The sequence below is a fragment of the Sorghum bicolor genome, chromosome 1, assembly GCF_000003195.3.
Source record: "Sorghum bicolor cultivar BTx623 chromosome 1, Sorghum_bicolor_NCBIv3, whole genome shotgun sequence".
Classification (NCBI taxonomy): Eukaryota; Viridiplantae; Streptophyta; class Magnoliopsida; order Poales; family Poaceae; genus Sorghum; species Sorghum bicolor.
Window position 1 is genome coordinate 17854530 of NC_012870.2, and position 17880 is coordinate 17872409.

At 40.9% G+C, this 17880-nt stretch overlaps 1 protein-coding gene across 1 annotated transcript; it reads left to right on the forward strand.

Annotated features, from left to right (window-relative positions):
* On the forward strand, window positions 9322–10106 carry LOC8065180 (protein RESPONSE TO LOW SULFUR 4). Its single transcript, XM_002464346.2, has one exon. It carries the CDS (start codon window positions 9451–9453, stop codon window positions 9784–9786), a length of 336 nt encoding a protein of 111 aa, XP_002464391.1. The 5' UTR covers window positions 9322–9450; the 3' UTR covers window positions 9787–10106.

A 17880-nucleotide genomic window follows, 5' to 3' on the forward strand; every position in this document is an offset into this window, starting at 1 on the left:
AACTTTCATGTTGACCATTTTTCAAAATTCCAAATATATTTTGAATTGGATATTCAAATTGGAAAAGGGGACAATTTCTGGAAAATTGTATTTTCAAAATTACTTTGAATTTTGTATTGAAACTCCAAAAACTCAAAACACCAAAGTTGTACATCTTGACAAGACCTACATCTTTGCTTTGAACTCAACTTCAAATTTTGCTTAGTTTTTGAATTGCACAAAAAGGGACAAATCTAGGGTTTTTAAAATTAGGATTTCCCCCCCTTAAGCTCTCGGAAAACTCTCACCCAAGGTTTTAAAACTCCAACACAAGCATCCATACACAAAATAAGCACACTTTAAATTCCTAAACACATTCATCCAAATTAAACTTATTTTAAGTTAATGCATCAGGGTTTACTTAACAAATAAACTATGCAATGCTCATGATGACATATCATGTTTTAGTTTGCTTAACACCAGAGTGTTACAACAATACAATATTTCTGCATCTACTTGTAGTAATAAGTAATTATTCATTAACATAAAGAAATATTTACATCGATAAATATAAGATAATTACCTTCCACGAGTTCAGGTCTTTAGAAATCAGGAATTTACACCTCGTGACCTACACCTATGTGGGCGCTGGCTCCAGCCCCCGCTTGCAGCTTTGCTTGATTACGAAGATGGAAAGAGTAAACCAGTATGGGAGAGCCAGGGAGACGGATTGGTGGATGCCACGCGCGGGCTTGCTTGATCATGAAAACAAGCCTCGTTCGTTGCCTGTTTACTTCTAAAATATTTTGCAAAATAAAAATAATAGTATTTTTGTTTATATTTAACAAATATTGTCCAATCATAGATTAACTAGGCTCAAAAGATTCACCTCGTAAATTACAGGTAAACTATGTAATTAGTTATTTCTTTTATCTATATTTAATGCTTTATGTATGTGCCGCAAGATTTGATGTAATGGGGATTGTGAAAAATTTTACAAATATTTTGGGAACTAGGCCTTGTTTATAAAAACTTTTTAGATTTCGCTACTGTAGTATTTTCGTTTTTATTTGACAAACATTATCCAATTATAGAGTAACTAAGCTTAAAAGATTCGTCTCACGATTTACAGGCAAACTATGCAATTAGTTTTTGTTTTCATCTATATTTAATGTTTCATGCATGTGCCGTAAGATTCAATGTGACATGAAATCTTGAAAAGTTTTTGGTTTTTGGTGGGAACTAAGGCCATGTTTAGTTCGCAAAAATTTTAGTTTTTGGCTACTGTAGCACTTTCATTTTTATTTGACAAATATTATCCAATCATAGAGTAACTAGGCTCAAAAGATTCATCTCACAAATTACAGGTAAACCGTGCAATTAGTTTTTATTTTCGTCTATATTTAATGCTCCATGCATGCGACCAAAGATTCGATGTGACGGGGAATCTTAGAAAATTTTTGAGAACTAAACAAGGTCTTATTGTAAAAGAAAAATACTGTTGAATGACCGATAGATTTGCGTGATAAACTCAAGCGAAACTATAGTCTATTAGTAGGTTGTATAAAAAACCCAAAGCGTCTCCGTCTTCCAGATTAATCTCTTCTGCCGGCATTACTCCTGATCGGAAGAGATTTTTTATGTTTTAATTTTTTAATAAATATTTTAATATTAATCACTCTAGAAAATATTTTGCATCACATAGCCTTTTTGATCGTGCCCCATTGGCATGATAAAATAATATAGTCGTGCCACATGTGTTGGCGCGACAAGATACAACACATTCAACGGCGATTCCGACGTGGAAAAGCTTGTCGCGCCACTCTAGTTGGTGTGACAGTATTGTCTTGTCGCGTCACCACGAGTGACATAACAAGACCGATTTTTTGAAAAATCATAACTCTTAGATACGACGTCGGATGAAGATGATTTTTATATAAAAATTGTAGATCTCGATGAGATCTACAACTCTGTGCGCCGTAGCGTGCATCCGTACGGCCCTTACGATGACTTAACCTTAACCAAAAATAAAATAACAAATAAAAAATAGATCTTATTCCATATATTTTGGTATTAGCCCCACCTAATTTGATACTTTTTCTACCTATTTAGTACCTCTAAGGCCTTGTTTAGATCCAAATTTTTTTTAGATTTTGACATTGTAGCACTTTCGTTTTTATTTGACAAATATTATCAAATCATGAAGCAATTAGACTTAAAAGATTCGTCTCGTGATTTACAGGTAAACTATGCAATTAGTTATCTTTTTTATTTATATTTAATGTTCCATGCATGTGCCGCAAGATTCGATGTGATGGGGAATCTTGTAAAGTTTTGGGTTTTTGGGTGTATGTAAACAAGGCCTAAGTACTTTAAGTTGGTACCTTCTTTAAATTTTACCGTTCCATCTTATTCAATGGATGGCTCATGTTTTTTCAATTATTTAAAATTTTCTCAAAACATAATATGTATGATGATATCATCTCTACTATAATTCACCCAACAAAATTATACTTGATCCACCCAAAAAACTAGCTTAGCTTATGTTAGGGCATGTTTGGCAGGGTTCCTCATGAGGGGCTTCTCTAGAAGAGCCCCAGCCGTTTTAATGAAACCACAAATTGTGGCTTCGCCAAAATAGCTCCGGCTCCTCTGCTTTGTACTCAAAAACTACTTCTCCAGAAAAAATGTTTGGCAAAATTTCTTTGGAGGAGTCAGAGCTAGAGCCAGAGATGAACCCTACCAAACAGGTCCTTAGGCTCTCTGTGAGACTAATAACCTGACAACATTTTTTTACAACTCGCCAATTATTCTAGTACATGCGGGTAATTACATATTTGTTGGTAGGTTTGTTGGGAATCATGTTGTTAGGGATGTATTTCGCTAAAAAAGGATCTTAGGGATATATGTCTTGTTTACATTCAAAAAGTTTTTAGATTTTGATATTGTAGCACTTTTGTTTTTATTTGACAAACATTGTTTGATCATTGAGTAACTAGGCTTAAAAAGTTCGTCTCGCGATTTTTACAAGTAAACTGTGCAATTAGTTTTTGTTTTCATCTATATTTAATGCTCTATGCATATACCGCAAAATTCGATGTGATGGAAAATCTTGTAAAGTTTTTGGTTTTTGAGTTGAACTAAACAAGGCCATAATAAAATTATTGGAAAAATATAAAAAAACATAATGCAAAGGTTGACCACTCTTGATAAAAAAAACTCAACAAAAATCCTGGTTATTACTCCTAAATAATTGGGGGGAAAAGCGGCACAGGACCGAGCCGCCCTATCATGCTTGTCAAGAAAAACGGTTACCCCTATCAAACGGATTTGCGTCGCCGTCGCCGTCACGTGAGGAAATCCGCAGTGTTTTTTCGGCCCGGATCGTCGACAAAAAGTTGCAGGCATCACTATTTTCGGCGCCGGCCATGCGTGACGTCGAGTCGCAATGAGCAGAGACGAGGCCCCACCTCGCAAAGCCGGTGTGGCGGCACAGGACGGACGGTGGAGATGGAGCCATACGTAGGCGAGGCCCACACACGAGTGCGCTGCGCGGGTCGGCGGGTGACATCTCGCGCGGGCCCCAAGGCGAAGGGCCGCGAGAGGCGCGGAGCCGACCCTGCGAACGTCGGAGGAGCCGGACAGGGAGTACCGAGCAAAAGTGGGACGCGGCGGCCGGGGTGACGTCACTCAGCCCGCCCGCACCTTGTCGCCTTGCTCAGAGCACTCCCAATCAAAAATCATCGCATAAATATTAATTGCAGTGTCATCTAAGCATTTTACTGATGTGATTTCAAAAGAGTTATTGAAAAGAGTGAGCAAAAATTATAGAAACTGGGTCTAAGGTCAGTCTCAATACATGTTTCATGAGAGTGTCATACACATTAAATAGGGTGCCACATAAGCAAAATTGCTGACTTGGCAAGGTTATTAAATGAAGGAGTTTCATCAGACGAGAGGAGTTTCATATCCATGAAACTCCTATGGCTCGGTTACGTAGTTTATAGTCTTGTTAACTGTGCTATGAAACTATGCATTGAGATTGGCCTAAGTTAGGCCTTGTTTAGCTCACCCAAAAACCAAAAAGTTTTTAAGATTTCCTGTCACATCGAATCTTTCAACACATGCATGAAACATTAAATATAGATAAAAATAAAAACTAATTCTTAGCAGCAAAGTTTCCGGAACATAGGGTACATGATACGGGAACGTGGTACGCGATACGACATTCTTATAAACTATGGAACGTAGGGGGTATATAGCTTCATCTCGTTCCTTTAAGTTGCGGAACGCGTTCCACTTTCTAAAGGAATCGTGTTTGGGACGTAGTGGTTGACTCAGGTAGTTTTACGTGTTGTTTTGAACCAAATGAGTTCGATTCCTAGCGTGATATAGTTTACTATTGTATTTTTATTTCATTTAGGGCTATCCAACTCCAACCTTAAGGCTCATTGCAGGTCTAGGCCAATGAGTCAATCACCATCTAGATTTTTCGTCAACCGCTCACGGACGGACATGGCGCAGTATGCACACACACCACGAAGTTCCATAGTCGCTTGGGACTAACGTTCCTATGATTGCTCCTATATATGATTCGTGTTCCACCGCATTTGGAAACGATGTTCCCGTTCCACGTTTTGGGACGAAGTTCCCGGAACGGGGAACGTGCCCATGTTCCCGTACCCCGGCTGCTAAGAACTAATTACATAGTTTAACTGTAAATCGCGAGACGAATCTTTTGATCCTAGTTAGTTCAGGATTGTATAATATTTGCCACAAACAAACGAAAGTACTACAGTAGCGAAATTCAAAATCTTTTCGCATCTAAACAAGGCCTTCGATATCCAAGACATGTCTACACAAAATCCAAGACATGAAGTGATATGATTGGCTAAGAAAGGAGAGAGAATGAATGTGATTGGATAAAAAAATATTCTATAGAAACTATCAATTAGGACCATAGTTTCTATATATAGTGCCTATAAAAATTAATAGGTATAGAAACTACATGTAGTTTCTAGCATTGGGAGTGTCCTTAGGCAGCAATTGGCATGCCTCCGGTGGTCCGGCCGGCGTCCTTGGCACCAGGGCCTTGTTTACTAACATAGATAAAAAAGTTAATTATATAATTTGTTAGTAACTTATGAAACAATTTTTTTAAAATGTCATTAGTTTATGATTAAATAATAATTATTAAATACAAACGAAATTGCTATAACTAATTCTGTTTTTTTCATCAACTAAACCAAAGCCTCAACTGTCCGGCGACCTGGGCCTTGTTTAGTTCTCCAAAAATTTTGCAAAATTTTTCAGATTCCCCGTCACATCGAATCTTTAGACGTATGCATGAAGTATTAAATATAGATAAAAATAAAAACTAATTGCACAGTTTGGTCGGAATTGACGAGACGAATCTTTTGAGCCTAGTTAGTCCATGATTGGACAATATTTGTCAAATACAAACGAAATTGCTACAGTGCTCATTTTGCCAAAAATTTTGGAACTAAACAAGGCCCTGATATTTCGTTCGCGGAGATGGTAGGGCCGTTGGCCTAGGCGGCGAGAGCAAAGCGAACCGGCAAAGGGTGCCAACGTACGTAACCTACCAGCCGTGTGGGCATGGCGACACAAAAGAGATCGGCCAGGCCAAGCGCGACGATAAAACTGACATAGAGACGCCTTAATGACCACATTGTTTGACTAGAAAATTAAGAATTAGTCATAGATGTGAGCACATGCATTAAGGGCATGTTTAGATACACATGACTAGTTATTAGATGGACTAAAAACTAGTCTAAATTAATTAACTTTATTTTGCTAGCTAGTCCCAGGTGTGCGATCATAAAGGCCTCACACTCGACAGCCAACAATGTTCTGCAGTGGCGGATATAAGCCTAGGGCCAATATGGCCATGGCCCTAGGCATGGGGAAAAACACTAGAGTATTTCCTTTGTTTTTTCTAGCTAATTATATATTAACATTACTTTTGTCTATTAACATGTGATCCGATGTTGGTGGTTTATAGTATTGGCCCTAGTCGTGAAAGTTCCCCAGCTCCGCCACTGATGTTCTGCATTGGCAGAACCGCGGAGGTGCAAGGTTCCACCAAAGATTAAGTTTTTTTGGTGGAGAGTGTCTCATGACTTCATCCTTTAGAACTAGTAGGAACTTACACCTTCTGTGGAAGGAAAGAAGAAACTATGTTTCATATCTAATACAATGTACACATACTATCAGCTTCTGGCTAAGCTCAAAATCGCCATAGGTACTACCTCAGTTTGTCCCAAAACTTGGACAAGAGATATCCTGGAGGATTCTTTCTGCAAGGAAGAAGACAAAGGCGTAATCCTATGCGGAATGTGATCCTTATGGAGTAGCATAAATGACCAGTGGGCAGTGGCACGACAAAACACCCATAGACCAGAGCATGACAGCAACCACTTGTGCAATAGAGACTTCTAGCTTTCTAGCGCGAAGCTTGGCAGAACTGAGAGATCATCTAATTCATCTATGTCTTTGAAGCCACCGGAGGAGGGAACTCTGAAGATCAACACGGATGAGGCCTTCTTACATGAGAATTGCATGGGTGTAACAGGGGCGTTGTGTTGCGAGGTAACAATGGCGGGTTTCGGGCGGATTCAGCTAGGTGTTTGGGCTCGGTGGGATCAACTCTCTTGGCTGAAATGGAGGCAAAATATGAGATGGTACAGGGACTCCTCCAGGGAGGAACAAATAGACCATATCATTATAGAGCCTCAGAGTTGGCATCATTGTGGAAGAGCAGATGGAATAATCATTCGGAAATCACTATGATTCTAGATGATGTTGGAGGGATGGTGGCGAGCTTTACTTCTTTTACATTTGTATACACACACCAAAGGGATCGGCGAATTTTGCAGCACATCCTTGTGCTCAACATGCTTCGGTGATAAGTTGGCTTAGGTCTTGTTTAGTTGTGAATTTTTTTTGATTTGGCTACTGTAGCAATTTTGTTCGTATTTGTCAATTATTGTTCAATTATAGACTAACAAGGCCCAAAAGATTCATCTTGTAAATTACTACAATATAATTAATTATTTTTTTATCTATATTTAATGTTTCATGCATATATCTAAAGATTTGATGTGATGAGAAATTTTAAAATTTTTGGAAATTAAACAAGACGTTATTCCTCCTAGCTTTTTGGAGCAATATCTGCAATGTGATCGTAAGGGCACTCACAATGCAGACTCTATCATAGAGTCTAAAGTTATTTATTACCTCGAACAATGTGGACTTAGAGTCTAAATAAGACGTGGAGTCTTATTTTTTCTAACTCTTTCTTCAATAAATATGTTGTCACATCAGCAAAATACCATAAATAATATGTAATTAATTGTCTTGGACTCTGTGATAGAGTCTTGCATTGTGGCCTTGTTTAGTTCGCAAAAAATTTTAAGATTCCCCGTCACATCGAATCTTTGGTCGCATGCATGAAGCATTAAATATAGATAAAAGTAAAAACTAATTGCACAGTTTACCTGTAATTTGTGAGATGAATCTTTTGAGCTTAGTTACTCCATGATTGGACAATGTTTGTCAAATAAAAACGAAAGTGCTACAGTAGCCAAAAACCAAAGTTTTTGCCAACTAAACAAGGCCTGTGAGTGCCCTAACGATCGCCTTTAATTAATTGAGCTAGGAGGAAGATGAGATGTGCGGGTTTCTCCTTCCTGTCGCGCTGCTAAAAACAGTACTCCTGGGTCCTGACTCATTTGCTTTCTTGCTCTCGCTTGCATTTGCACGTCTATATGACGCTCGTGCCAGAAAGTCAGATCACTATTGCGTAGATCCCTCTCAACTGTTTGTCCAGATGATAGTACATATTCTTTCGAGAAAATAATATAATAACAAGTTATAACGCGAGAAAAAGAACCATGGCTCAAAATTAATGTTTATTCCCAAGTTCATATCAAAATGCAATGATAAGCAGTCTCGTAAAGAAGAAGTGTGACTTCATATTTCCTTGAGCTTTCACATAATTCTTTTTGCATTTAGCGTTGATATTCATTCAACGATTTTTTAAAGCAAGATCAAAGTAACCAAGAAAGTTCAACCATGACAAGATTTAATTCAAGTGCCATTCCATTCGAATAGTCATGGCAAAAAAAACTACACCACACATGCGAGATACGAAGTCATTGCAATTATCTTGTAGCATAAGGCTGTCTCCAACAGGATATCTATTTGGAAATCCAAACCTAAAATAGATCTCCAACATAAATATAGGGAACCCAAACCTAAAATAGATCTCCAACACAATACCTATAGCATCTATAGCATCCAACAGAGTACCCATACAGAAGACCCATTTTAGGTATCAAGAGAGGCATAACTTAAATTTAGGTATCCTCTCTCCTTGGGACCCATTTGCAGAGAGTGTTGTCTTTTAAGTATTGTTGTTGGATAAAACTAAAAATAAGTATGAAACCTTTTACCTGTAGCGCTATCCAAAGGACAAATGAATCTTGTATTTCGGGTGACGATTGTTGGAGATAGTCTAAGCATGGCCTCAAGCGTCATATATGTCTCAAATATAATGCTCATTACTTTTCAAAAGGTTTCTGATTTTTTATAAGAACCACACAAAATAAAACAAAGAAAAGTGTTTTTTTAAAGAACACAAGTTCCCCCCAAATGACCATTGTCTCAAAGAGCCAAATAGATTCAAAATCCTCCCTATAAGCAAAAGAAAGGATATAATACTATCTAAAAAAAATCAGAAGAATTAACAAAGTATGCTCAACGTGAACACATTTCAACGTCGTCTACCAATCACACCCGAAAAGGAAATTCAACCCATTACTTTTCAACTGGACTAGAAGTCTAGTTCCTTACTTTTATTCCAAATTTGACTTCACACGTACGCATAAAAGTACAACGATCTATGCAACTAATTCGAAGGATATATACGATTATTCGTCTTCCCAATATCCATCGCCTGCTTCAACGAAACAACGGGTGTGAATTCTCCCGTTCCAGTAGTTCCATCGCCCAGCGTTTGTCTCGCTACCAGCCTATCAGGTCATCAGGTCACGCTCACCGATTCGCGTCGATCGCGTAATGAATCTAGACGACGATGGAGGAAGAGAGAGACGTAGGGGCAAAGTTCATCTCTATGCCCGGCGACGATGCGGTCACCATGTATGTTTATACTAGTATATACTTGTATTATTGCTGTACCCGTACACCGACACCTCTGCTCTCGCCTCTCGGATTGGTTGGTTCATTGAACCTGGACGCCTTCCCTGTCGTCATTCACTGGTCACTGCTTCTTCGCCGTTGTTCCGGCCTATATAAAGAGAAGGAGAGGCCCAAAGTATAAGCCAACCCAAGCCAGCTCAAATCTTTGATCGAAGAGTAGAAAGCTTGATTGATCCAATAATAATCAACGTTGGAGTATACATTGTTTGTAGTATTATTAGCAGCAGCATGATGACGAGAAAAGTGGCCGGCGGGGAGGCGGAGGAGATGAAGCGGAGGAACGCCGAGCTGGAGAGGGCGGTCGCGGAGGCGGCGGCGAGGGAGGAGCGGCTGCGGCGGGAGCTGGAGGCGGCCCTGGCGCGGCTGGCGGTGGCCGAGGAGGCCGAGGAGCGCCTGTGCGTGCAGCTCGGCGAGCTGGAGGCCGAGGCCGTGGAGCAGGCCATCGAGTACCAGGAGCGTGTCAGGGCGCTGTCCGAGCGCCTCGCCTTCGCCGACGGCGTGCTCAGGTCGTCCGGGATCCGGGGCTTCGCCGCCGCCGGCGCATCCACCTCGAGGATGGATTGATTTGATCGATGTGTGTGTACGTACGTCATCACCGGCAAAACTGGCTGCGTGCTCCGATCCTCAACGATCGACGGGTATTAGTAGTGGCCTAAATTAAAGGGACGTGTACATTTTGTTAATTATTTTTATTATCGTCCACCACGTTGATTCATGTGTGGCGTAGTACGTGTGTATATTGTCTGGAGTTTATATTATTAGCTTGAGAGATGTAGACAAGGTTGTAAAGAAATCAGTGGCTACTGATCTGCTTTCTACTTTTCGCTGGTTTCATTTTAATTTATATATAATATAAGACCGGACGGATCGGTCTTTGCCCTCTACTTCTGTTTTGTTTAAGAAAAAGAAAATCCTTCAACTGAACTAATTTACAGGCTTTGATGGCCGGCAACTCAACGTGCAATTAGAAAAGGGATCTAGCTAGTTGCATCTGATAGCTAAAAATCACCCAACATTAGCAAGATGGCTTCGATGTTAGGCAAAAACTTCTATGTGTAAGTGTAAAAGAGGCCACCACCTCGCCTCCGTAGTTATGTCACACCAAAGTTCGTAAAGCTGCTGTTTGGTTCACACACAAAGGTGAATGCAACCACAAGGACACGACTCATTTGCCGCCTCAGAGTGTGGCGAAGGGTTTCGGCACCAACGTTGTGGCGCCATCGCAACTCGCCACAACCCAGTCATGGCGCAACATGACTTCTAACCAAACATCCCTAAGGTTAAAATAATGACAGATTTCAAAGTATCTACAAGCAGTCCATACGCATGGATCCCATACACTGGTGCAGGACGGGGCATTAGCACCGGTCGGGAAGGACCTGTTGCCCCGGTTCCCGAGCCGGTGCTGCCCTTCCGGGACTAAAGGGGTTCCTGCAACCGGGGCTAAAGCCTCCCCCCTCCTGCCAGGGCTGCCACGTTGCAGGACACTTTAACACCGGTTGGTATTACCAACCGGTGTTAAAGGATTTCTTTTTTTGGTTCACTTCTTCGGTTCTGTTTATTGTTTTTATATAATATATAATAATAGGTTTTTCAATACATGTTATTGCTGATACAATAATATATTTATATTACACGCATATATAAATGAAAATTATAGACTTGGCTTAATAATTAAGCTTTGCCTATAATAAAATGAATAGACCACATCAAAAATTAAATAGATATGTAAAAAGCTTTATATATATATATAGTTTTATATGTATAAAATTCGTAACACATATATACATAGAGTTTTTTCTCCCAATGTCTACAAACGATACAAATGATCATCGTTGTTTGGAATAAGAGTTTCGTTGCCGTTGAAGTAAAACTCGCCGTTTGGATTGATCACTTGATCGCGGAGAAATCCTGCTATCGTCTCTTGGATAGCTTTGATTCGGTCTTGTTGTAGGACCTTTTCCCTCAGCCATTCCGTCTTTAATTTGAAATAAATAAAAAAGGTATTAGTTATCTAAGTTATTCAATATAATTCAGGAGATAATGAAAAGAGACATGTAACGTACTCTGAGCGTCTCTATGGGTGTTTGATTGACTTGTGCCATCATGAATTTGCACACGTAATATGCACATAGATTGTTCCCCTCTTCTTGTCTTAAACACCACTGTACGATATATATATAAAAATATTCACGACCACGACAATAAGAAGTTTGTTAGCTAGTAGAACTTACTTGTGGATGTATTATGTTAAGCGGCGCTTTAAATCCACCGAGATGTTCACGGTCAATGAATCTTTCCCAAACCCTATACACAGCCATTGTGAATCGTGAACTAATAATTACAGAGTCATATCATGATATTTTTGTAGCTGAGATCGACATTACGTACCTTTGAATAATGTTTACCATTTGTTGATAATTTTCTTGTGGTTTTCTCATTGAGTCAAAGATTATCAACCGGTTCTTGGGAATTTCAATGACTATGAGTATCCAGTGAAAGTTGTTTACACACATATATATATATATATATATATATATATAGTCAGTCCTATAATGTAAAATCAAATATGCATGCACTTAATAACTATATAACTCACTCGAAGTTGAAGGGGAAGAGTATTTTTTGTTTTTCTTTTTTGTTCACAAAGAACCTCATAAGATTGGTGCAGACTTCTGTCTCATGATCTGCTGTCCACACTGCCTGCGGAGCCTTGAAAACAATATAAGGGTCAACGAACCCAATACTATTGTCATTTCTCATTCTGAGCTCTCTCATTTGGTGCCTGCATATATACATACAAATCCTAAGTGTGTAAGGATTATATACATGTAATTAAAGAAGTTAGAAGTATAATAAAAAGAAAAAAATACTTACAGACAAAAGGAGCTGACAAGAGATTTGTCAAGAGCGTCGAGGTGACATAATTGGTGCAATTCTTCGAACTGCACGTATATGAGGTCATCTCCACGGAAGTAGTGATGTTGTCTAATACGAACAGAAATCCAATTCTCTCCCCTTTTAGACGCCTCAATGCACCATTTGTTTATTGCAAACATTTGTGTGTCGAGCTCGTGTAAACGCTTAGGGTCGAATAGACTCCTGCCCGGTTCATATCTTGCCCTCCATTGATCAACTACCTCGGCTTTTTCAAATGTTTGACATCCAAGAATGGTGGCAATTTCTTCCATATTTAAACCGCTCTGTCCAATGTAACGCTCAAGCGAGTCTAGCTCAGACAACACTAAGGGTTTCTTTGGCATGAAGTCTTCATTTGAGCCGTATTGATTTGGCACAATCAAATGGAGCACCGGTTTTGATACTTCTCCGAGCTGTGGGATCCCCTTTCCTACTCTCTTCTTAGGCTGTGAAGACTTGACCAGAGACCGCTCATAGTCCGAAAGTGCTGGCTTTTTCTAAGCTTCGCGTTGCTTCTTTTGATGGTCCGCCACCTTCTGCCTGAGTTCCGATGACTTTACATAAAAGTACTGCTTTTCTGGGTTAAGCCGTTTTTTCCTATCCTCCTTCAATTTATCAAAAAATTATTTGACCTCAGCTTTGGATGTAGCAATTACCTCCTCTTCACTCTTTTCGTAAGGTAATTTTTCTGGCGTCTTAGCTCTCTTTGCTGAGGCAGCCTTCTTTGGAGGTGGGATCAATGACTTCGGTCCTTCTTGGGCGGACCGCTTCTTACTACCTCGCTTTGGAGGCGAGGGGACCGACCGTGCACTCTTTGGAGAGGGCGGTGCAGGCGGTGGAGGTGGTGGGGCCGATCTTTTTGGCGTTGGAGAACGCGGTGGAGGAGTTGGAGACCTCGGTGGAGGAGGTGGAGACCGTGGTGGAGGCGGTGGCGGGGTCGGTGTGGCCGCCGCAGGTGTTGGAGGAGATCCAGCATTGTCACCGCCCGCAGCACTATGATGCGCTGGGGAGAGAACTCGACTTAGGTTGGAGGAGTCCCTGCAAAGAAAACAATTACAAGTTTTGTGAGCAAACTTTTTTTTAATTTCAATACATAATAAATAATATAAGAAGTAAAATCACACACAAACCTATGTTGAGGAATAATTATGAAGCGCTTGCGCCAACAAATAAATGTCTTCTCAGCTTCACCTAAGGTATTCTCTCCGTCTCCCCTTCTATGTCTAGTGGCACATTGCCACAACCTTTCTCAACCCTATCAACCGAGACGCTAGCATATCCACCAGGTACTTCCGTGGATGCGCAGCTACTTTTCAACTGGCCTGGAGGGCTAACATTGACCTCAGGCTGTGATGTACCTTGCCCTTTCGTCATTTGACTAAGTGCTGCTTGCACTTGCCTTTGAATCTCTGCCTGCATCCATTCTTCACGAGCTTTCTCGCGTTCTTGTGACTGCAGAACAAAAGCTTCCAGGCGGCGGATCCGCTCTACCTCCTCATCCTTCTTTCTACGGCGGCTTCTGTAGGTATCTTGATCGGCTTGGAATGATTGCAGCCACGGAACTGCCCCATAGCCTCTCGTATGCCCACCGTGCTCAGGATTTTCAAGCGCATAGGTGAGTTCATCCTTCTCCCTGTTAGGCCTGAACTCACCAGACTAAACCGCCTCTCGTGCATGGACTAGTCTCTCTGCTGCTCTAGAGATTTCTTGGCCCCAAACTAGCGCCCTGGTGTCTAGGTCCACGCTTCCCCCATGACCGTAGAACCAATGCTTGGAGCGCTCGCTCCAATTCTTTGCTATTGTCTCGGGTGTGACCCCCCTAGCAAGCATCTCCTGTTCCATTCGGTCCCACTTGGGAACAGCACTCTTATAACCACCTGATCCCATATGATGGTGGTATGTCTTTTTACTGGCATTCTTTTTATTTCTATTGGCTCGTTCCTCGCCCTCTTCTGATGTTTTGTACTGCACAAAGTCATCCCAGAAGGCCCTCAGCTTTACATATTGCTTGAGGTTGAAATTTGGAGTCTCGTTTTTCTTGACATATTTATTGTACAAAGTCTTCTTCCAATTCTGGAAGAGTACTGCCATCTTCTTCATAGTCCAGTCATAAATTCGCACCTTCAACTCTTCATCGTTGGTGTCGAAGGTGAAAACGTTTGTGACGGCTTTCCAAACTAACTCCTTGTCACGATCAGAGACAGAACTGATCTCAGGAGCACCTCGCTTCTCTCTCCATTCACGAGCACTGATCGGTATTTGATCTCTCACAAGATATCCACAGTGACTAACATATTTATTTGCATGCTCACCAAGTGGTCTGCCTGTAGCTATCTCAAACTCAGAGATTACATAGCGGCCCTCAAACGGCTTCTTTGGCCCTCGTGGAGGTACGCTTCTCCCCGTAGAGGTCGATCCAGAAGGCTACACGTAGATATAGAAACAAAAATACTAAATTAATAACCAAGTAATAAGTCTAAAACCTAATGTAAGAGATGCATTAATTATATATGTTTACATTTACATATACCTCGTCAGTATTTTCTTCTTGTTGTACGACAAGTTGTTTGCCCTCTTGTTGCTCAGGGGCATTGCCCTCTTGTTGCTCAGTCGGATTGCCCTTGCATGATCTCGTGGTAATCAATAAAGTACTAACTACTGCTCTGCTCATCGAAAGGATTCATACCATCTGTACTTAAGGCGAACCGCAAGTTTCTAGCATCATCTGCAAAATCTAGGAATTCTCTGTGTATCGCTCTCCACTGGGATCCATCGGTAGGGTGTCTCAGCATATTGTCTATCTTACGGTCTTCTTTATGCCACCGCAACAACTTTGCATTGTCCTTATTTCTGAACAGACGTTTTAATCGTGGTATTATAGGAGCATACCACATAACCTTGGCAGGAATTTTCTTCCTATGACGTTCTTCACCCTCAACATCGCCAGGATCATCTCGTCTAATCTTATACCGTGATGCCTTACATACTGGACATGCATCCAAATTCTCGTATTCCTTCCCACGGTAGAGGATGCAGTCATTAGGACATGCGTGTATCTTCTGGATTTCTAATCCCAAAGGGCAGACAACCTGTTTTGCTTCCTACGTAGTGGTGGGCAATTCGTTGCCTTTCGGAAGCATCTTTTTTATGATCTTCAATAACTACCCAAATGCCTTGTCAGATGTACCATTTTTTGCCTTCCATTGCAGCAATTCCAGTGTGGTACCCAGCTTTTTTTGCCCCTCTTCAGCGGTGGGATATAGCGATTTCCTGTGGTCCTCTAGCATGCGCTCGAACTTGGCTTTCTCTTTATCACTTTCACATTCTCTTTGTGCATCACGGATGGCATCACCAAAAGCATCATCGCCCCGATCATCTTCTGCCGCTACCTCTTCTTCATTATCTCCCCTCATTGCAACATCATTGAAGCCACCGTACTGAGCAATAATATTGGCATGGTCCAATTCTTCTTCTTCTTCACCTTGTTAGGTATTTTAAACGCAAATAGAAAAATCCGCAAGCGCACGGATACCGATGTAGCTTTCACCCGGGAGTATTCCAGAGTATCGATTTTTCACAGAGAACGTGAGTGTACTAATTAAGAATCAAGATCGCCCAAGGATAACTATATAATTGTTTTTGGTGGGAAGAGAGGAAGTTTCCTGAGAGTTCTCTAGTTGATCTAAGAATCAAGAATTACTTCAAGATTATCTATTTCGGGACATCAGAACACTAACCACAGAAAGAGATGAGAAGGGGGCTAGGAAGCTCTGACTACGGTCCTACAAACACCGATCCGAACGAGGTGGAATACGTCGACCGTTAGGGCTGTCACTACCCTAGGGCTACCACAACAATCCGCAGGATTGGGTGCAATTCCAGGTAATTGCAAGACTAAACACCACGTCTAATCTATTAATTACTACTCTAGCGTTATAAAGACTAGAGCACTTGATGCAAGCGGGAATCTAATAAATAACTTGAATGTAAATAAAAGTAATTAAAGGACTTAGGAATTATGAATTGAAGAACCTGGAGAACGATGAAGAACGAACCAGTTGCTGCAAAAGTACAATGTTGAGGAAAATCTGACAGATCCGGCTCCTCCTCCGCTCTCCTCTTCTCTCTCCCTATTTTCTAGATTACAACTAGAACTAACTAGAACTAGAACTAGAACTAGATGAACTAGAACTAGATCTAGATGAACTAGAGGTAGAACTAGAAGAACTAGAGGGATCCTCTCTACTTGGATGAAGAATTGAAACCCTAGCTTTGATTCTGTAGAAGAGGTATGATCTCCGGGGGCCAGGGGGTCTGGTTTTATAGTCCCTTCAAGTGAATCTGGTCCGTCGGATCAAACCGACATTGATCGTGTGGTTTTCCTTGAAGTATTAGGTCAGTGGAGCATGATCAGGGCGGGCGCCCAGTGCCCGGCCCCGTCACGTCTCTCGTTCGGTCCCGTGGCTTCTGGAGTCTTCTAGATGATAAAAAATTACGCGGCACGTTAATATCTCTATGTAAACCCGACGTATGGGCCTTTCTTCCGTATTTCCTAATAACCCCCTGCAGAAATAGACAAACACCAAAACTCGTGGAATTCTGTCAGATAAAACCCTAAGTCTAGGTGTTGGTTGCATTTGGATCCTTTTCGATGATTAGTTGATGGTTAAATGTGAGCATTAAGGACCGTCAACAAGCTCCCCCAAGCTTAATCTTTGCTCGTCCCTGAGCAAAGATGAACTCAAGAGTTTCTGTAGTGGTTTCATGCCTTAAAGATACACATGCGTTCAAACAAGATCTCATCTCTGGGTTAGGGTAAACTGTTAAGATTTAAACTTACTCATTTTACCTTCCACCATGGGGCTTGCAACCATCACCTGTGTCTTGAGCAGTTAAAAGATAGAACAGTCTAGTCAAGCGTCATGTCTCTTGTTCTTCGATTAACTATAGTTCTGGAGTTTTTGCAGATTTTCAAATAAAACTCAGAGATTCCTTGTATGACTCTCTCTAGTCTCTCTTTTGTGGTATTTCTGAATCCTTACCAAGGCAGTAAAGGTGTATGCCTTCTCTCAAAGTATGTGGTATTTTTGGTATAAGGCATAGTAGCATTGCCTTCTCTCTCACCCTACTCTAATAAGGTTTTTGATATCTGGGGCTCATAGGTGGGAGACAGCTAATACATACTTACAAGACATTTATTGCATAGTCAAACCATGGATCCAGAAGATCAAGTCAATAAGTCAAATCAAGATGTGCATGTGTGGCGAATGAATGGTATATGGTGATGATGGTGATAACAATGGTGAAAGTCTAATTCTACTTTTGCTCTTTTGAGGGGATACATACCTTTCTTGCTCTTTTGAAACTTTTTGAGGAGAATGAGATGCTCTATATTTTCTTTTTCTTTCCTCTCAGGTGGGTATCTTGTACCCCTAATTCTACTGTCGGACACTTGTCCATTTTTACCTCTCGTCTCACTTTTTCTTTCTTTTGAGGTTTCGGGCACTTGCCCCTTTTTATTTCCCCGTATACTTTTTTTCTCTCTTTTTTTAGAGCACTCATCTCATGAGATAATATAGCAAGTGGTAGTAACAAGATAACTTGAGCATTTATTTCATAGGGGAAAAACAGAAATATTTTTGGCTATTCTCTCCCGGATTAGGAGTAGAATATTTTTGGATGGTTCTGGAGATGGAAATGGGTGGATATATGTAGATGCGTACTTCCGGAGTAGAAGCA

Excerpts from the sequence above, each read along its gene's own strand:
- LOC8065180 (XM_002464346.2), top strand. The coding sequence starts at position 9,451 with ATGATGACGAGAAAAGTGGCCGGCGGGGAGGCGGAGGAGATGAAGCGG.